Source organism: Haliotis rubra, unplaced genomic scaffold (assembly GCF_003918875.1).
Source record: "Haliotis rubra isolate DU_JTF1 unplaced genomic scaffold, ASM391887v1 Scf124, whole genome shotgun sequence".
Classification (NCBI taxonomy): Eukaryota; Metazoa; Mollusca; class Gastropoda; order Lepetellida; family Haliotidae; genus Haliotis; species Haliotis rubra.
The window spans coordinates 971393-994395 of NW_025765159.1; the positions used below are offsets into that span (position 1 = coordinate 971393).

General features: G+C 39.1%; 1 protein-coding gene across 1 annotated transcript in view; it reads right to left on the reverse strand.

The window, feature by feature from the left end:
• Positions 1-8661: 8661 nt before the first annotated feature.
• LOC124266245 (calcium uptake protein 3, mitochondrial-like) overlaps positions 8662-23003 on the reverse strand; it is a 101232-nt gene continuing 86890 nt past the window's right edge. The window contains 8 exon segments of the mRNA XM_046701061.1: positions 8662-10490; positions 11033-11190; positions 11728-11836; positions 12621-12798; positions 13306-13397; positions 14830-14850; positions 15488-15547; positions 18484-18564. Of these exon segments, the coding sequence (XP_046557017.1) occupies positions 10416-10490; positions 11033-11190; positions 11728-11836; positions 12621-12798; positions 13306-13397; positions 14830-14850; positions 15488-15547; positions 18484-18564 (774 nt within the window). The 3' untranslated portion in view covers positions 8662-10415.

Consider the following 23003-nt stretch of genomic DNA (forward strand, 5'->3'; position numbering starts at 1 on the left):
TTGTAATGTGAATGTTTCAACCAGGTTTGGGGGTGCAACCAGGTTTGTAATGTGAAGCATGTTTCATGGAGAACACCGTACCATCTCAGAGGTCAGGTAAGACCATTTCCTGTTCATCTTTTGGGAAGGAATGTTTTGAGGTGCCTTAGCAAACCTGCTGCGACCAAACTGATGTTTCTTTTATTAAGTGTTTGAAAGCAAGTCATCTTGCTTTGAGGTGCCTTAGCAAACCTGCACCTAGATTTTCAAAGCTCTCCTAGTGTTGGCTGTAAGTGCCATACATTAACATTAACTGAGGCTATCTTATTCTTAGCTCACAGAGACCTTCCAAAATCTAGGCCCTGATTCTAAACAGGTATGGCCATGCATACTATGTGGTAGCTGATAGCTGTCATGGTCCTACAGTTTACATAATCCTGCCATGCGGCCAAGAACACCACCTTCATAGTTTATTATGTATTAATTTTTTTCAAATTCTTTTTTATGTTAACTGTTTTATTAATGACCATATGACCATAAATTTAGATAATAATAGTCCAGTGACCCGTTCAGTTTTTGTTTACATTGTAGCGAGCTGACCTGTTGTGCGAATACGCCAGATTTCTATATCCGTTTCTGGGAGCGTTCCATTGGCAGTGTGCAATACTTCAACGATACTTACTCTCACCTTGTTTCTCGCGCTTGCACTTTGGGTACATCACACTAAATGTATAACATACCTATCTGCCCCTATGACAATATTTTATAGCTTTTCCTTGCAGAGAGTATACCATTCATATTACAAAAAGATGTGTCCATGGGATCAAGCAGATCTATTTATTTACAACATAGTGCACAGGATACTTAAGGGGCACGATCACAGCTATCATCAATAGAGGATGAAGATACCACTGTCTATACATATTGTTCCCTTTGCACAGGCTCCAAGTTCATCTCCATGTAACCAGCTCCATTTCATGTTCTTGTCTCAGCCTGGGGGAGGATGTCCTCATATTCTCCAAGTATTTTGATCCTTATGAAATATTGCGGGGGCATGGTGGGCGAGCTGGCTAAGGCGTCAGGCTAGTGATCCAGCGAGCTTGAGGTGACGGGATCGAGCCCACCTGTGACCGGGTGTAAAAAAAACCTTGGAGTCAACTTTGCGTGCAGACTCTGTGTTGTCACAACCCCTAGTGTACAGTACACAACACTGTGCACTTAAAAGAACCCACGAATCCGTTGGTATATGACCAGATGGTGGCCACATGAATACGTGCAAATACCTAGTTGCGGGTACAGCAACATGCAGTAAACGTGGACAAAGTACTGTCACTATGTGTCCCAGTCCACCCAGGTGTGAATGGGTACCTCGCAAGGATGGGAAAGCCACAATAACTCGGTGCGCCTAGTGGCTGCAAGAGTTGTATGATCCCCAGGGAGTTGAGATTGATAATACATTGTGCCGTTTGAGACTGACCTCCAATGATCGAAGAAAAAAACAAAGTGCCTTTGAGCAGGTGATCTGGATATTGGCGCTATATAAATATATATATAAATAAAATTGCCGCCTCAATTTGGCTTGTTTTGTAAAATAGACCAGACAGGAGTCTAGGGCATAACGAGTAATATTGGCATGTACATCAGTGTACCTGTTTTGTCTGGGGCATAGATGCCAAGATGCAATGGCATCCTCTCTGTTTAGTGGTCTCAGCCTTGTACCAGACTTTGACATGCCAAACGCTGGAAGGGTCTTGTCTTGAATTTCAGTCAATACCGATTCATTTCGGCAGGCCGAGAGCCATATTTCATCAGCTGGCTTTCCCTTTGGAATAACACGTTTGTTCTTCTAGAAAAAAAGCCAGAGCGCTCCCTCAAAGATAGATGACCATTTGTAGTTATGGAAGTATACCTATCGAAAAAGATTTTGTACTTCGGGGGCATATTCATGTGCTGGCCTTGTCAAAGATCTCATTGCGCCTATATTTGGAATGATTCCTTCCATGAAGTAATTCTTTGGTCATGCGAAAGAGTAGTGTTCTACATATCGCTATACTGAAGTTAAATGTCCATTGCGAATACCTGGAAACCAGATCCAAAAGATACCTAGTATTTGGGGAAGTGTATGGGATTTGGCATAAATTAAGAACCCCTCGGCCGGATGGGTGCTGACTGAGGCATTAGAAAAAAAATGTAATGCAACGCATAACTAAGCAAGAAGTTGAAGCGGAGAATAGAGGACAAGAATGACCATGATAACTAATATTCCTGCATAATACTGAACGTAATTTTATTGGCCATGGCGCTAAACGAACATACAGAAGAATAATACATTCAACACGTGACATCGTAAACGTCTGTGTCGTGTCTGTGTCGTACACAAACTAGAATATGACAATTCACAATTAATGCCTAAAGTACAAAAGGCTATTAAGGTCATTTGTCACCGCCATATTGGATCGGGGCGGTGGGGTAGCTTAGTGGTTAATGCGTTCCTTCATCATGCCGAACACCCGGGTTCGATTCCCCACATGGGTACAATGTGTGAAGCTCATTTCTGGTGTCCCCCGCCGTGATATTGCTGGAATATTGCTAAAAGCAGCGTAAAACTAAACTCACTCACTCACTCCATATTGGATCAGATTGTTTTCCCTATCTGACACCACACCTGGCCCCCGTTTCACAAAGCTCTCATAGTGCTACGACTATCGTAAGTCAATGTTACAGTATAGGAAGTACGAATTCTACGAGAGAAATGTTACGAGATCTTAGGCTTACAAGAGCTTTGTGAAACTGGGCCCTGTTTCGGAGTTATTTGGATTCGGGTACAGTGGATGAGTAAGAACAATGTTGTGTTTGTCTTTGTGGCCTAATGGGATGTGGCTGTGAATTAGAAAAGTTAAGTGAAAGTTCCGCTGCAACAGGTCCTCTATCTTGATGATTTGATTTTTACTGCTTCCTTCCTGTCCAGAAACTCTTCCTATCACTGCACCCTACACATTTGTGTTTTTTTGTTTTTTTTAAAAGATTTAGAATCTAAACCCCCTGTTTTTAAAACAATCTGTTTCTCTGATAGCCTGCTTAACGCTACGTCTATGAAATCGCCCATCCCCACGACCCCTTCATGTTTCGCTACTTTGATGGCTTTATCAATAAACATGGAGTTGTTGCAACATTTTTGGCATCTCGGGTGTCACCGTGTGATGATGTTGCAATGTCATTGACCAACTCGCATGTTTTTGAGCACTGATTTTCAATTTGTGATGGGATGAGTCGGGGGCTTTAAATTTGCTTCATTCTGTATACTGGACTTGGCTACCAATAACATGTAGCCTTAGTTGGTTATTACCAATATTGGAATCAGGTTCGCCTTCTTTCTTTCTTTTCTTCCTCGTCAGAAGTTTGGGACCCGTTATCGGCGGTCAGCTGTTGATCCAGAGTCTTCCTTGGCAACTCTTGCGAGTGTTTATTACCAATATAGCTTGATTTGGTGCGATCCTATTTTTTCTCCCGATTACCAGCTCGTGAACAAATACTGTCCTTGCTGCTAGAAATACATTTGTTCTCTTCGCGTTCATTGCTGTTTCTAAAACCGATACCAATATCAGATTCCTATCTCCTATCCATTTCCGAGTGTTTATATTTGCCAAAAAGCCCTGTCTATATTCATTTGCAAAGGACCTAGCATCACTCTCAATGTCTTTTTTCATAAACGCACCCAAACACTTTAGACTCCTGTCATCTGTGGATATGACCCTTATTGGTCTCGCGTAGAACTAAAGACGTGTTATATCCTTAGATAACGATGGGATGTCTAGAGACAGCAGTGTTTTTGCTTGACCTTTCAGACGGGACATTGTGCAAAGGTGGTGTGTGATTGAAACTCAACAGGTTCAACAGTTGTACAATATGGCTTTGTTGCCTGTGATACTGTCATTCAGTGAATGCATAGAAGCCAGACTATGTTCCCCATTCGACTGCATAAGTATTTGAAGTGGGGCTAATCCCTCAGGATGTGATAATGTACAGCTATGTCTATCTTTCATGTATTTACCATGCTTCACAATAGATTAACATGCATATTGTAAAATGAAATGTAATATATAGTTATAATAACTGATAAGATTCTAATCTGTAACTTCCCACTCTCAAAAATAATATTGTAATAATTAAAACAAATAGAAAAGAATGGGAATATTCCTTGCTGTGGATGTAGATAAATGCACTATACATTTAGTGCAAGCTCGCAAAATTGAAGGCGAGAGTGAGTATTGTGTACCACGAATGAAGGTTCTCAGACATGTGTATAGAAATTTGGCGCATCCGCACCGCATGTCAGATCGCAACTGTTAATACAAGAACTGAATGGGTTACCGGCCAATTATTATCTAAATTTATGGTCATAAAAATAAGACGGGTACTTGTATATACAGGGAAAATATCTGGGAGTACATTGATATCGACTTATCAGTGAAAGAACAACAGAGGCATTTCTGCAGTAAAATTTGTGTCATTTACCGCTGCACGGTTTTGAGCAGACATTGCGTTTGTATTCGGGTGACAGGAATGATGTCATGGGCCAAGGTAATGTGGAGGTGATGTATGGTTCAAAGAGGCAAGATCTAGGCTGAAAGTTTCATCCTGATTGGTGGAAAATCAACACTATGGCAGTTACTGGAGAATCCCTTAAAAAGCGTCAGGATGTTATTGGTTCAGCAAGTAAACCTGCTCTTCTTGACAAACACAGAAAGTTGTTTGAGGCTAATGTCCGCCTTAAGGGAAATGCAAAGTAGGCCGTAGCTAAATAAAAGCGACTGGGGTTCATTGAGGTACCTAAATGCGATAATACTGTTAGGTTTTGTGGTGACTACAAGATTCTTGATAATCCTCAACTGGAAGAAGGGGTACCAATGTATCCATTACCAAATGTCAGTGACCTGTCAGGTAAGTTGGCAGGTGGCACAGTGTTCACAAAATTGGACTTTTCATATGCTTACTAACAGCTGGAGTTTGACCCGTGTGCAATTATTCCTAATGATCAATACGTTCCATGGATTGTACCAAGTCAAGAGACTGATGTAAGGAGTTACCACTGCATCAGCCATTTTCCAAGAGACAATGGACCAGATTTTGCAGTGTATTGAGGGTGTGATGTGTTACCTGGACGATGTCCTGATACGGGGCATGGATGAGGGTGACCATAATCATATTCTAGATGAAGTCATGACTCGCCTTGAACTGTGGCATTCACCTCAAGACATCCACCCAACTGAAGATAAGGTCTCAGCCATCAAGGATGCACTTCTGTGTCACTCTTTAATTGACCCATGTCAAGAAGCTTAAAAGACTCATTGGCCAAGCTAACATATCTGGTTAAACTGCAGGTTTTGTTCTCCCAAAAACTCTATGAGCACATGACAGGTCAGAGAAGGGACAAGTTGGGATAACAAGATAAAGTAAGTTAAATTATATGTTATCTATGTAATGTATTGTATTGAAATAAAACAGCATGTTTGCATTGCCTCCTTGAGTTAACTAAATGTATGCAGTCTAAGATAAAAATAGGTTATGACTGATAAAATGTTTTCAAGGATCACCATGATCACTAAATATTCTATCACTTCTCGTGAATGAATGGATGTGTGCAAGTATTGTTTTACACCTAGAATGTTCAATAAGCTTTGGTAGATATTTTGTCTACATGGTCTCTGTATCATCCTTCATGTCCAGGGCCTAGATTTTCGAAGCTCTCTTAGCGCTAAGATCGTCATAAGTTAATGCTAATGTATGGCACATACGACCATCTTAGCGCTAAGAGAGCTTCGAAAATCTAGGCCCAGGAATCTAGCACTCCATAAAACAAGTCTTTGAACAGTATGGTTAAGTGAGGTGAAATTGGGTTTAACGTCGTACTTGAGAATATTTCGCTCATATGACGACGTGCATGTATGTGTAAGTAGCGGCTGCTTGTACTAGCCCAGACTGAAGCTGGTTTTATAGTGCTAGCCCACTGAGATACCATGCCGCAGTGAAGCATGAATACCCCACTCAGACACATTATACTGACTCCGAGACAACCAGCCAGGCAGGGACCAACAAGTACCATATTTTAACGTCTTTTGGTATGGTTAAGTACAGTGTACATGTATTTATATTTTGTATTCAAATCAACCATTTGTGTCTGTTTGATGACAAGATTATACTGTGCAGCATATTCACTACTATATTATTGTATTAGTGCATGCCTATATATCTAGAATTACTTATAGATGACTGGTATATTAGTGTGTTACCTAATGGTGGACGAACTGTGTGTTTATAAGTATGGAACTTTTATGATCAAGGGTGTTTTTTTCATATCTTGTGTAAAGCAAATATCCACAGTATTAAATATCTCATATCTACAGCAAGTGTTTGTTGACAAACACTATGCTATGTCTTGACTGATGTCCTCAGATGATATCAGTCACTGGAATCAGATATGTATCAGTTCTCAGTGTTTGAGGATTTGTCAGTTACTGCAGTGGATGAAGCAGAAGCTACAGGGAAAGATCCAGTAATGTCAAGAGTTCTGGATTTTATTTGTTCAGGTTGGCCTCTCACTGATCAGGATGAAGAAATTCTTCAGGGCTCGGCGAACATAAACAAACATAGAGGCTAAATCAACCCATGTACCCCTCATGAAAGTTGAATTTTGAAAATGGTTTTGAAATTATGTAAAGTATGTTTTTCGGCTATAACATGATTAAAGGGTGAGATAATTTGACCCAGACAGACTGAAAACTCAATACAGCGGTGGCAGATAAATTTGAGAAGCTGTACAGTACCTTAGGATGTGATATCAAGCAAATACATGATGATGAACACAAAAATTTACAGATGTCAGCTTCTTAATTTTGAGGAACACACGATGACATCCACAAATTCTCACTTTTATGTGTATCACTTCTAAATGCTGTCCAATGATGTAATCAAACAAGTCGTGCAACAATATACCTGTTATCAAACATGACCACCAAGTGCATGTTCGTAGTTATCAAACATTGTCCGTAGTTATCAAACATGGTCCATAGGTGTCAAACATGGTCCATAGTTGTCAAACATGGTCCGTAGGTATCAAACATGGTCCAAGTCAAACATGGTCCGTAGTTATCAAACATGGTCCTGGAATTATCAAATATGAAGTTAAACATGGTCATAGGTCCAACATGGTCCATAGGTATCAAACATGGTCCATAGTTATTAAACATGGTCCGTAGTTATCAAACATGACCACCAAGTGCATGTTCGTAGTTATCAAACATGGTCCGTAGGCGTCTGTTCCTTGAATGCAAACAAAGATCATGGTCCTGGCAATCAAATAAGGTTGTAGGTGCCTGTTCCTTGAATGCAAGCAAGACTGGTGAGTATGGGGCGGTGGGGTAGCCTAGTGGTGCGTTTGCTCATGCCGAAGACCCGGGTTCGATTCCCCACATAGGTACTATGTGTGAAGCCCATTTCTGGCGTCCCCCAACGGCGTAAAACCACACTCGCTCACTCACTGAGAGTATGTTTCTAGTATTCAAACAACATATTCCAGGTAATCAAACGAGGACTGTTGATGTATGTTCATAGTTATCAGAATAATATCTGGTATAATCCACTTACATTTATGTTCATAAGAAACGTCATAATATTTGAAATGACATTTAAGTATCAATGGAGTATTTGAATCTATTTTTTTTTAAATATACACTGAGGAAAACATTAATCGTGGTCGTATAGCCTGTTTTGCCCAATAAAGTAATGTTCGAGATTGAGGTTAGAAATGTTTTGTTCGTGGAAAGGAAAGAGTTCGCACAAACACAACATTAAAATGGAGATGCATGTGCATCAAGCATGCATTCAGGCATAAATTGCCGGCTTGAATGGCAATCGTTCACTTGATTTCTGAACAATGTAACGAAATCTATCGTTCGTATGCTGCAATTGAAGTCATTAGCAATGACATCGAGCACGTTGACAAGAGTCTAAACGTCCAATGGCATGTTGTCGTTGATCTCTCGTTAACCTAGCCATAGCTGCTGTGTTCAGAAAACAAATGAAGTACATGTATTGCCATTCAAGGCGGCGATTTATGCTTGAATGCATGCATAACTTCATAAAATGCCATGAACAGTAACATTTAAGTCAAGTGTTCATGTGGCTAATCGTACTAGTCTGTGTGAACCCATAAAGCCAGGGGAAGTCCAATCATCAATATTCCAGCCATATTGTAGCAGAATGTAACCAGACAATCATCTGCTCAACATCATGAGCATCAATCTATGCAATTGGGATACAATGGCCTGTCAGCAAGCCTGACTGCCCAATCCAGTTTGTTGGCTTAAGACCTGGGTCTTCAGCAACCCATGTCTTAAGTAAACTGATGGATAGTGTCTGTTCTTCACATGTTCTCAATGTGATAAAAATTGAACTATATATTTGTAATTCAAACAATCAGTTGTTTGTCCTCAAGTTCAAGGTTATTTTCTGAAGTGTATCAAGACAAAAGACACAGGCAGATAAGAATATTGGTCCTCAGCAACCTACATTTCTCCTAAGATGCACTGGAATGTCTGGTCACAACATGAATACACGCTGGTGTATGCTCATGATCCGGTCTGGATCAAACTCAAACCGGTGACTGACAGTGACAACACAACATGAGGATATAATATTGTTTAATATTTCATAAAGTTTCTGTACAAAAATAAGGTGTCCTTAGCAGAGAAAGAAAACATCAGAATGAACACTACATTCCTGTATACATAAACCACACACTCCTGCATTCTGGAGAAACTCAAACATTTTTTAATAACCCAGGGTATAAATACTCTCCCTGTCTCATTGCCAGCTCAATGCAAATGACATGACAGATGAGGTGATGTCACTTTTTTCTTTTAAAAGTCATGGTGGCATTGGAGTCAATAGTGGAATACCAAACAAACTCACACAGCCCTCCGAAACAATGGGCTAACAGGATACAACACACTAAGGATTTATTCAAGTTGGCCATTCTGATGTTTTTCTGTAAGGAGGAGAACAGAACACATTTTATAAGTTAACAGTTTGTCATAGGCCTTGTACAGTTCAAACTCGACATACAAACAGGCAGAGACGGGCCCACTCAGGACATCACACAGAACAAATTGGTACTTGCGTAAATACAAGTAAAATATTTTGATGGATGGCAGAACTGTAACTAAAAAATAACGCATCCGAAAGAGTCAATTGAGATTTCACTGATTAGAAATTGTCAAGTAAGGACCTTTCTTTTTTTTTTACCACAGATCAAATTTCGTCAGTTTTTTCAAATTTTTGTTTTTCAAATTTGATTCTTTACATGCTACCATCCAATCACGAAAAGCTGATTTGTAACACAGCCAACTCATTCAACAACCAGAATGCATAACTTATCACATGGTCGACTCACTCACACATTATGTACACAGATTGCACCCTGTATCACAGTGTCCTAAGTGCTTACCACACCAGTGGAATAACATGATCCAATAACAAACAGATCTTAAAGCAAAAACAAGTAATCTGAGAAAAAAACATTCAGGATATGTTTCAAGATATAATGGAAGGACTTGAGAAAAATGACATATAGTGCATATCATCTAAGTGAATTTGTGCATGATTATTTTAAGATTCTTGTCTACCTTTAAAGGTTAATTCACAAAAGATTTAAGGATGTAGCATATTTGAGAAAAGTGATTGAGTGTCAAGCACACAACTGTTAATTGGGATCCTGCAAGTTACAGAAGGGACCAATAATTTGGAGAAAAGTATTCCCATGTAAGCCCCTGAAATGGTTGCAATTTTGCAGCCAATCTATTGATAACATCCTGAGATTTGTAACTTGGGTCATTTAGTCACTTTCACCTAAGCTGAAAAACAATTCCTTTGTGTCAAAACTGGCAGGTAACAATCACTGGTGTAGTACAAACTGTACCCAGTACTGAAATACTTTTGGCAGTATTAAATCAGTGGATATCAATAATGCAACTGGAGACAGTCCACTGTGTTTAATAATAAGGTGAAGTATGGCATTGTGATAAACTTCATCTAGTCTCAGTATCCTCCTCTTGTCCAAGTCTCCCTCGAAGATACCATGGCGTCATCGAAAGTCAAGGGAGACAACTCTTTGATGTGGGTAAAGGGAGATAACTGGCAAAATACATGAATCATGAGATTTTTTTCACAAATGACCAGTTGAAGTATGTTGACCTGTGGTGGCATTGTTGATTTGAGTTAAGAGAGCAGCCATCTTCATGGAACAGCCTCCATTATCTTTCCAAAGATTCACTGAAAACAGCGGAGCAGATGTTCAAACCTGATCACATGATGAGGTGAGTTTTGAGATACTGGATGTGTGGACACTCATTGCAGGCATGTGGAGACAGAGGTGGGAGCTAGTTGCTCTTCATTTCATTGCGGATACACTGGCGAAAGGCTTCCCATGTCCCCTGTGTGTGCATCAGGTGAGACTGTCAAGTAGAAAAACAGAGTGAGAGTGAGTCCAGGGTTGTACCTTGATCTACCAAGCGACAGGTCCAGAAGACCTCCAGTTACTAGTATCAAGAGTTTTGTAATTACTTTACTTATGGGAACTTTCTATTAACATTGGATGAAATAAAAAAAAAATTCTACTAATGACGTTTTGAGGATCTGACAACTGAGATTCCATTCTGCAGCTCCCAAATAAAGAGGCACATTTATATGTACCCTGAGACCAACAATCTGTAGTTTAAGCCCTCTACGCTAAGTGCTGGGTATGAATACAAGAAGTATTTTCTTTCATAAAATCTTTTGGGATGACATAGCCACCAGACACCCACCGTAACAATTAAAATGAATGAATGAATAACTCAGTATTCCGGTGAATGGGTCTTGCACAGTTTTGGACAATATTTCAGTTCTACTACTGTGTCAACATGTGGGGGAATATACAGGGTAATTTTGTCAACATTTTACTAAAACCTGCAAGATGGTTCTGTGTGTATTTGGTATGGCTACAGATTCTACTGACCCTGGAGCCACGATGTAACCTGTCTTTCATGATAGCAATGAACTCAGGGGAGCTTAGATGGCCATCTCCATCAGAATCAAAGATCTGGAACACAGTGTTGACAACATGCTTGCCCAGAGTGAAGCCTGTACAAACTCTCACTGCTCTCTGGAACTCGTCTGAAACACACACCAATTACGCTCAAAGACCATAACAATAACAACATTCACATGAACAAAACCCTCAGTCGGTAGAATAATACATTCATTGAACAAGTGAACACTAATCCATCATATGAGTGAGTAAGTTTAATTTTACACCACACTCTGCAATATTCCAGCTATATGGTGGCGGTCTGTAAAATGATCGAGCCTGGACCAGATAATCCAGTGATCCAACAGCATGAGCATAGATCTACATGATTCGGATACAATAACATGTCAATCAAGTCAGCGACCCTGACCACTCGGTCCTGTTAGTCGCCTCTTACGACAAGCATGGGGTACTGGAGATCAATTCTAACCCTTATCTTCATGGGTTCGTTAAATCTCACATCAGTCCCTAAATAATCATGTCTGTTGATGAGAAATGTTTAACAATTAGGTGAAATCTACAAGCATGCATATTGCACAGACAGGGTAAGAATAAAATTCAGTGACTTCAACCAACCACCTGCAGGAACTAAGGGCTGCAACTCTGTAATGTGTACATCATACCTTGGGAAACTGGCTGCTGGGCATAGGTATACATCTTCATGGCGATTGAAAAATCATCCAGATTGTTCAAGAACTGGCAGAACTTCTTGAACTCTTGGAAAGTAATGCCCTGAAATGTCCAACATTTCACATTCAGAATCAATGCCATCCTGGATATAATGCCATGTTTTTGTCAGAACGGATTTCCTGCCTATATAATACCTTGGTTATAATGCCATTTGCCAACGGTTTTTGGAACAATAGTCATTTTAAAAGTCATTTTCCCCCTGGTTATAATGCCAATTACACTGGCTGCATGTAGTATACATACCTTAATTGGTTAACTAACATGACTCAAATTTATATTATGTATGTTATCAAATTGATTAATCCAAAGTTGGACGTGGGCAAGTAAGGATTCTCTGTCTAATGATGCGAGGTACCATGACGTTAATTTAACGACTATCATTTACTATGTAATCTCAGGAACGAAAAACATGAGATCACTGATTGAGATTGATTATCACTTCAATTGATTCTTGATAAATATTGGAGAAGTTACTTTGAGGAAAAACAAGAGAAAATATACTTCTGAAAGAAATCACTATATGTTAAGTCACTGGTGAATGGCAACACATTTATGCATTGATAATAGTATTTTCATTTCGATATTAATTCTTACCATTTCTATTATTATTACGTATTTCTGATTAGTAATTTTTTTTATCCAAAATTAGTTTTTATTGTTCAATTTTAATATATAATCAGAAATGAGGCCCTTAGAATATCTTTAAATAAGTGAAGAAATCTACACTCGCCAAAGTTTAGTAAATGTCGCAATGCTTCTCAGTTATTCTTTCAGTGTCTGAAGAGAGACTATAACCCCATTTCTATCAATCATCTGACAGAATTACCTTCTCTTGCTGAATTCTGTCCTTGACCCTGGCGATACACTCATCAATCTCAGAGCGGTCCAGCAGGGTGTAGCGGAGGAGGATGTGCGCAAAGTCCACCTCAGAGATCGTGTTCATGCCCTTGGAAAACTCCAGGAACTCCAGCTCAATTACCTCACTCTGCAGGTTCTCCATAAATCTGGTCAACACATGATGGAACCAGTTACATCAATTTCTTAAAATCTGTGACATCTTATGAAAGTGTGACAGAAGTATGCATTATATTGACATTAATGCCCAGGTTGTACCCTAAAAACCCATAGAATATCACTTCATAAACTGTGGAAGACACGACAAATCTTGAGAATTTTAGTCTCACAGACCATAACCTCATTTCTGTTCCTCAGGAGGCTGACATGTTTAATCATTAATATCTACAAACAAATCAGCTTCTGCCAAGCCATGTAAATTCCCATTCTTTCCCTTAAGTCCATGGATCCCAGAAGGGCTGAAATGCCTTGAGTTATATACATATATGTGCACAATTCTATTCCATTCAAAAGAACTAAAGCCCACCTGATGTTTTTAATGTGATTACAGTTAATATGTCATGACTGGTGGTATTAGAGCACACAGCCTTCTAGTTGTGGTAGTGTTCTGAGCAGTGTATTTTCACAGCACACCTCACATCCTCTGTCTGGCTCACCTGTGAAAGTCATCATACTTGAGGACGTCATTCCCATACTTGCCAAAGAAGTGCACCATCAGAGACGTGTCCTGGATTCTGGTCTCCACTGCCTATATAACACACATGACCATCATGTCAGAATAGGAGCGACAGACAGCTTAAAATGTGAAACAATCACAGCAATTACTCCCAGTCGGAACTCAGAAAAGATATGCTCATCGCAACAGTCAGACCAGCATGGCCGAAAAACGCTCTAGTATGTAGTAGCTGAGTTGTCTCCCTTCAGTGAAGGCAACAGCTAGACCTGACCTTGTTCAGGAGAATGTCATGATACCCAGCATTCCACAACGATATGGTGCCAATACTGTACTAGACAATGGGGTGAAACAATACATCAGTAAACAGGTGCATCGTGTTTTCCTGTCATGATATGAAACATTATTTTTTCTGTAACACTGTATAATTACAAGATGATAGACTCGTAAAAATAATACCTACTCTTTTTTCAATATTTGACAGACCAAAATTTTGGAGGTAATGTAATTTGGTTCTGTAAGTTCACTACTAAAGTAGGTAATATGAACATATTTCTGAATTTCAGTTTTCTTTCAAACCTGAATATACATAATACCGGAAGTTTCCATACGATATGACATAAAATAAGGGCACAGTAATAGGCATTGTATTGTGACATCTACAGTGACTTGTATGTTATCATGTCTTTGTTGTATAGTTTCAACCCCTTATTGTTCAGAAACTTTCTGCTTCTGAAAAACGTTACGTTTTCATTGCGTCAAATATGAGTGGTGAGGTGCAGCCCTGTCTAGCTGTTGGACATGAGCACATCTTCAAGTTAACAACCAACCTGCCAACAGCTGCAGTTAAAGGAAATTAGTTTAAGGGAATTGGTTTAATACATGAGTTAAGTAACAAGTTGGCATTCTTCAGAAAGGTCAGTAGTAGATTGTAAAGAATGAATTTATACATGAAAAACACATGTTGGTGACAATATGGATGTTGAAATATTAGTACAAGAATGAATTGAACAGCCGCCCACTACATCAATGTCAACAAGTCAGTTAAGGATAAACAGAATCAGATTCTATTGGTGAGTGTGACCAAACTTACTAACAAACAAGAACCAATTTAATTATTTCACTCAGATATAAACAATAACATTCAATTATTATGTAAGTAATCTCATGTATAAACAAACAGATTAAATATGGGTATGAGTAACATATAAGTACTCTTATATAAATACACCGAATTCAATTACAAACAAAATCTCCATGATATTTTAAAGGATTATTTCATATAAAATGAGACACGTTTAATCCAGCATGGACCTTGATGGGGGAAGTGTGTGCATTGCAAGGCGAACAATGCCTAGGTAAAACATCTAGTGTCTAGAAGCTATTAAGAAGCACCAACACCACATTGTGTAATCACTACCCTTGTGGTTAGTCCACTACAGGCCTACAGGTGACCAGAACTCTTGGCAATGGCGCCACCTGTGTCTACGTGGTTAGCTATACTTACAGGAATCACTTTGGACAAAACCTAGCAGGAAGAAATGTACATGTGTCTAGGCAGTACCCTCAATGATGCAATTACCGTCAGTATCCTGATACATGGAATAGGACCATTGAGGGATTGATATTGGACCATAAACACATAGTGTTGTGCTTTGACCAAAATGTCCTGGTTCGAAACCTTTCAATGACTTAAAAAGTAATGTTTCTTGTTTTGTTTAGAAATACTGCGGACATTAATTCCAGCTTGATATGTTTTCAGACAAAGACAATGTTTTGGATCATAATATTGGCAGTATATTGCTATTTTGAAAATCTCTGGCATCTAATTCAAACTGAATTCTCAGTCACGTTAAAATCATTCTTCAAACAAAACATTGACAAATGGCATTGAAGAACATTCATAACTCTAAATAAATGTAGCTAGAGAAATAAAATTTTACTTAAAATTACTCATACAACATAACTGAAATCTACTGATATAAGATTCTTGTATATGACATACAACTTAATTTCATAATCCAGGCATAATCGCCAAAATGTATCCTCCAGAACAAGCCACCTAATACCAAAAATATCAAACTTAGTTTTCTGTTGGAGGTCTGTATACAAAACAGCATGCATTACTATGTCGGGAGTTTGCTAGAAACAGTGGCGCCACCTACTTCCTTCTTCTTTCCTTCGCCATCCTCGGAATCTGGCTGCTTGCTAAACACTCGCTCCAGCTGCAATAGTCGGGCAATATCACTTGACCTGTCACACTTGGCATGTATATGGCATGTTTATTACATGTCAGTATTACATAGCTGTCCATCACTTACCTCGTACATAACATGCTGATATCATGTATATCACTAACCTACACTGTATATTTCACATAGAAGTTCTGCAGCAAATACTAATGTATTCTGCAGAATCATGTATAAAACATTATCAGGGGTGGAAAAATCTTGCTTAATCTAAGTCATTTAATTGGAACTTTTTTTGGAATCACAATCTCTAATATGCAAATAAATTTATGGGTTTAAGTCAAATGAATTTGGAAACACTTCAGGTTGAGTGACAATGGCCTCCCATATAACTCTGAAGTCTGATTACACTGACTCTGAACAAGGTTGCATTTCACAAAATATGACAACTGGTATATCATCTGTTATTGTTTCTGGAATGTCTGAAGTCAGGGACATTAGGGTAATACATTCTTCCATCCCCGATTACTGTTTCATATTTTAATTCTATTCTTTGTACATTTTCGGTTAGTTTCATTTTTTACTTAACTTATCTGAATCATTGAAACAGTGCAGATGATATGCAAAAATATATATTAAAAGTCAAGTTCCAAAATCCCAGCCAGAAAAACAATAAGTTAGTATTTTTCAATATCTTAAAAAGTAAGTAGAAAATATAACATCCATATATCCCAAAATGTTACCATTATTTTCCAATGCAGTAATACAAGTGTTAGACTGTCTTCCCAAAATGCTATCCTTAAGCTGCGAATCCAGCGATATTGCCAAACATGATAACATGGTTACAATCAGCAGCCCACTCTTGTCAAATACCAAACCACATGTAATAGTATTAATCCACATTATATTATTTCACAAATATATTGTACAATATTCACTACAGAGGTTAATTCACAGGTGGTAATACCATACAACAATCATGGATTTATTAAACTACTTCAACAGCTTCAACAACTGCATCCTTTCATCAGACTTAGAATCTCTAGAATGGTTTTAATTTCTGAATGTTTGAGTAGCATTCTTCCACTGGACCCTTTCTTGTGACTTTACATCTTTACAGAGGTTTAATTTTGGATGAGTCCTTATAATATGCATGCCCTCTCCACTGAAACCAACTGCTACCTCTGTGATGCACATTTTTGTCGAGTGTGTAAACCAGGAGTATATAATCTACATCCGATTGCACAGGTTGTCATGCAAGCTACATGGTCTTTGTCAAATCACTAGGCCAGCTATGTTCTAGAATATATACATTCATAACCACACGTTTGTGCCACATTCTTCATACAGGTATCCCTGAAATAGAACATTCCAATCATACATAGTATCTGTCATATACTGGCACTAGATGACTTACCTGTAAGGTATGACTTAGTGTGACATATTGTCTAGGAATGTCAGATATCGAAGTAAGCAATGACATGATCTATAGCTATAGCTCAGTGACAAGTGAATGGCCGAGTGATGACAGCAAGGAACAAGCCATGTCAATCAACACGTGAAAGTCGTCATCACAGTTCCAACTCATCTAGATAGAGAAATGGAGGAACAAAATCTCCTGCAGAGAAAAATCCTGGCAGTTTTCTAACCATGCTGAATGAAGCAGGTTGTGTAGAACACTCCCAGGAGATATCAGTGAGAGCTTGTGATGCGTACATGCCTAGCTGAGAGAGGTGTATAAAAATCTGTGATTCAAGGATAAACACACCTAGCAGAAACCTGGCTATATAGACCATAGTTGAAAGTAGTTCATATTTAACACCTAACTGAGTTGTATATATGTAGATATATCCCACATCAAAAGTCGTTGATATTAGAATGAACGATATTCAGCAGTCAGTTCAAATGCCTAGCTTAGAGTCATTGACAATTACCCTTAGCAAAGACATTGATATATAAACCTTGCAGAGTCGTTGACATATACGCCTATGAGAAAGTCAATATATACACCTGGCAGTCATATACCTATTTAAATGTCCTTGATAACTACACCTACCAGAGAGTCATTGACATACACCCAATGATCAATTGCTGATATATATTATATGATATATACATCTAGTGCTGAGTAAATACAAAATATACCCTTAGTTGAGGGTCCCTACACACCTAGTGGAAAGTGTGTACACAGGGTATATATCTGTAGACGGACACCCTCTGACGGTCAGCATGCCTTTGTATGGAGTATCAAACAAGCTGTATGGTTACAGAATGGTTAATCCTGGTCAGTTAAAACACACAGATGTGTAGTGGGTCAATTAAACACGAAACGCATCAATGTTAACTGGTTAAGAATAAAACAAAACAAGCATGGCAGGCAACAGAACACACTGAGCAAGGTTCTAGCAGAGACGAGCAAGCACTGCAAAGTCCCACATTACAAACACCAAGCAACCAAACGCAACACATGCAGCACACAATGCACATGAACCATGCAGGGGAGACGAGGGGGGTAAGCAATGGGTCGGTATCGTGGGCGATGTGGAACTGATACAGGTGATGAAGCTACACTGGGTGACACTAATCAACACAATGTCTGTATGAACCCTGAAGCTGCAGGACACTCCAGCCCTGACGGACGATGGTGAAGAAAATCTGGTGCAAATCTTTCTTAGCTCTCAATGTCAAATTCAAAATGAAATCTCTTTAACACTACATCTATATACAATTATCTGGGCTTTAAGTACTTTTTACACAAGAATGGATATTATCAAGGATCAATCATTAATGAAATGCATTCTTAAACGCAAACTTAACAATTCCTATGTCTTAAATTGGAGAATTTATGCTAGAAAATTTGAGCGACTTGATATAATTTTCCTTCATGAAGGTTTAAGACCCAGATAATGATAAATGTGCCTAAACTGAGTGTTGTGATTTCTGGGAACAGTAGTGACTATAGGGAGACGTACAGCTAACATTGTGTGTAGTCTTTGTCTTTCCCGAGGTACAAACTTTCGCTCATGAGGGGGAAGAATGAAGAAAGATTCCAACTGAAAAGAAAGAGATGAGAGACATTGTGAAGAAAACAAATACTGATACCTTCACCCTCCAAAAACCTCAGGATCCTACTGAAAATCAGGCTCGAATCCATCAGCATTAATGAGCCATATGCAATTACAAAAATAGAAAAACAATACCAAAAAATAAATACACGGTTGACATGAAATTTACTTTGGTCATATGAAATGAGATACCAAAATATTAAAAAGGACAAAACCATTACAGCAATACAATGTCAAGAATGTGATAAAATTATTGCCCAATGTAGTCATAGTGCAGTACAACATGGAACAAAAATACTTCCTCGGAACGAAAGACACTTCAGACAGACGAAACCTTGGCACCATATACATGCAGAGCTTGTAAAGAAAATATGTTCTATGTGATGAAGAAGAAAATGTAAGACATCCTGTGCTCCACTGACCCAGTGATATTATTTCACCATGACAGTTTAATCATTGCAACACATGCAGTGATCGGTGCGGACTCGCGTGTTGTAGTCTGGTGTAAACTGATGCAACTAGACTGGGTCTGTAGTCTCTATACAATTAAAACAGCTAATCTGTACGGTCCTCTTCCCAGTCACACAGTCTTGAGTTACAAATTTCCTGCTGAATGTATAATGGAGTTATGTCCCTTTGAATCAAAACAAATTTATTTCTCACATCTTATATCTCATGATGTAACAAAGGTCATTAATTTGGTTGTTTGCACTTAATTTGGTTACATTCTCACCTTATGGCAAATAATACAGATTTTTAATACAGCTAACTCGAATGGTATAAAAGGATTTTGAAAATATGTTAATATGAAGTATGGCTCAATTAGTTCTGTTATGTACACATAGCAAAGTGTTGACCACAAAGTTTGAAGCAGACCTAAAAGGGTTACAGCCCTAAGATACCACTCCGAGTCATTCAGGCAAAATAACGTCAACATTCATTCATCTTGTGAGTGCAGTGAAGAGGCATTAATTCAGGATGTAAGTTCATTTGAATGCAGTTTTATTTATCTATTTCCAAACACTGACATTGTACAAACAAAACAAACTTCTTAACCAAGTACACAAATATTGTCATTAAAGTGGGTTTCCCTGCCCAGGGTGAGGATACCTGTTTAAAAATTAGTGTCCCAGTAAATAGTATATTGGTAAGGTTGACTTGAGACTGCTGCATGTACCACTAGTGTCACTGTATCAAGAACTACCCAACAGAGACTGGACCCAGTCTACTATGCCCCAGTCACGTGTATACAGACAGGGAGTTCCTCTAGGTTTGGTGAGAACTCAATCAGTGGGTGTAAACCAAGGACAATAACATCGGGTCAGAGGGAGGCTTCAGTGTTTATATAGAGGAAGGTATTAATCTGGTTCAAGTTTATAAGCAGGGCTGAAACAAAACCTCAAAAACACTTGTTAAAGGGCAGAAACTCAGAGAGGTGGTGTCAAGCCTCTTTGCTGTATTCCTGAAGACCTGTCAACAAAAAATCTCAACATCTTAACCTGCAAACTGAGTGGCTCTCTTGTCCAGACTCGATTATTTACAGCCGGCCATCATATTGGACATTGCCAAGTGCGGCTTTAAACAACCATTCCATCAGTTCTATGACCGATCTGTAAGAACAAGGAATCAGGTGTCGTACACTCTCTTTTCGACAGATTGGTGATTGAGGCTTTACAGTGTATTACCACTAGATTACCATTATTCCTTGAAGAGGACTTCAACAGACGGACGCTATTTGATCTACAATCAGTGGAAGTTAGGTGACTCTCAACAGACGGACGCTACTTGATATCTACATTTGATCTACAGCATCAGTGGTCAGAGTTATTCCCCTTGATGTAGACCTCAACAGACGGACATACCACAAAACCTATGATGCTACTTGATATCTACATTTGATCTACAGCATCAGTGGTCAGAGTTATTCCCCTTGATGTAGACCTCAACAGACAGACGCTACTTGATATATACATTTGATCTACAGCAACAGAGTTATTCCCTTGATGGACATACAGACAAAATACCTATGATGCTACTTGATATATACATTTGATCTACAGCATCAGTGGTCAGAGTTATTCCCCTTGATGTAGACCTCAACAGACAGACATACCACAAAACCTATGACGCTACTTGATATCTACATTTGATCTACAGCATCAGTGGTCAGAGTTATTCCCTTTGAACAGACAGACATACCACAAAACCTATGATGCTACTTGATATCTACACAAAACCTATGATGCTACTACTTGATATATACATTTGTCTACATTTGATCTACAGCATCAGTGGTCAGAGTTATTCCCCTTGATGTAGACCTCAACAGATGGACATACCACAAAACCTATGATGCTACTTGATGTCTACATTTGATCTACAGCATCAGTGGTCAGAGTTTGATTCCCAGTGGTCAGAGTTGATGTAGACCTCAACAGACGGACATACCACAAAACCTATGACACTCAGTGGTCAGATGTCTACATTTGATCTACAGACAGACATCAGTGGTCAGAGTTATTCCCTTGATGTAGACCTCAACAGACGGACATACCACAAAACCTATGATGCTACTTGATGTCTACATTTGATCTACAGCATCAGTGGTCAGTGGTTCCCTTGATGTAGTCAACAGGACGGACATACCACAAAACCTATGATGCTACTTGATGTCTACATTTGATCTACAGCAACAGTGGTCAGAGAGTTATTCCCCTTGATGTAGACCTCAACAGACGGACATACCACAAAACCTATGACACTACTTGATGTCTACATTTGATCTACAGCATCAGTGGTCAGAGTTATTCCCCTTGATGTAGACCTCAACAGACGGACATACCACAAAACCTATGACACTACTTGATGTCTACATTTGATCTACAGCAAAAGTGGTCAGAGTTATTCCCCTTGATGTAGACCTCAACAGACGGACATACCACAAAACCTATGACACTACTTGATGTCTACATTTGATCTACAGCATCAGTGGTCAGAGTTATTCCCCTTGATGATACAAAACCTATGGCACTACTTGATGTCTATACTGGCTCTACAACACAAGTGGTCAGAGTTATTCCCCTTACATCCAGACTTATTTCGTCAGGGGTGTATGTAGCAGGGAGTTGAGTCACCTTTATAATGATTACCTTGTCAGTTTGCTCACGGGGTTACCCTCTTTGATAATGTGGACAAGACTGACCACTGATCAAAAGGTCTGTGGTTCAAATCCCATTACATGACTAAAAACGTTCAAGGCCACTACGCTGACATACAACGGTTAATGAGACACAAGCCATTAATCCAGGCCCAGACCTGATTATATACTGTCCGACATCATACACCTGAAATACTGTTGGTCTAAACAATGGACATACAGTCATACTACGTGGATGTCTAGATGGCAAATACTTGACATACTAAAAATGGACAAAAAATTGTGACCCAACAATATCAATACTTGTATTACATCATTTTATCACAATGCTCTGATAATCTACGAAAAGTTGTACTATATTTCCACCCAGTGGTTGCAATGAAAATTGCATTAGAAAACATAAATAGTTAAAATCCGGGGGATAATGATCAGATTATGCTTGAGCAGGATATCTAGCCTGGAAAGAAGGCGTTATAAATATTCTCATTATTATTATTGAAACGACCTTATGTCTTGTGATGCTGATGTTTTGGAGATTTTATGTGCACTTACCTTGGTCTTGCTACATTGACCTCACAGTCTTTATGCTTATGACTGAAACCAGAGCATCTTTGACTCCTCCTCCATGAGGAGAACATTAATTGATTACTGACACATCAGATCTGAAGTGTTATCAAAACATGAGAGATTCATGACTGTTTGCAAGAGTTGCCTCCCTTATACCATTTCCCCAAGCCACCCATCTCCACATGTTACTCTTATTGTAAGGCGGCCTTTAGTGGCCATGGCAGTGATAAAGGGCATAACAGTTACTGTCACATGTTATTTAGTAGAGAACAAGCTCGTATTTCACATCAGGACAAACGTTTATTGTTTATCAGATCCAGCCTGATCCCAGTGGATCAGCAATCATGGAAACTACCTGGCATTCCAGCGGGATCAAGGGACGACATACCAGACGACATAATGTCTACCTGGCAGGAGGACCGGGGACAGATATGACGCAGTGATCTGTTAACTTGGTCTGCATTCTAACATACTTTACTGGATGATTCCAACAGGAGATCATATATCTCATATTGTATCTAAACAGTGAAAAACCAGAAGATAACACAACAGTGGATCAGTCCTGGCCAGAGCCGAGTCATCCAACCCTGTTTTACAAACAACTGAGAATAATGAGCCAGGCCTCTTCCTGTTAGGTACAAGATATTGATCAGCTCAGTTGTTTCCGAGTTGTTGTGGGTCGGGTTACATGGAGGTGGTGGGG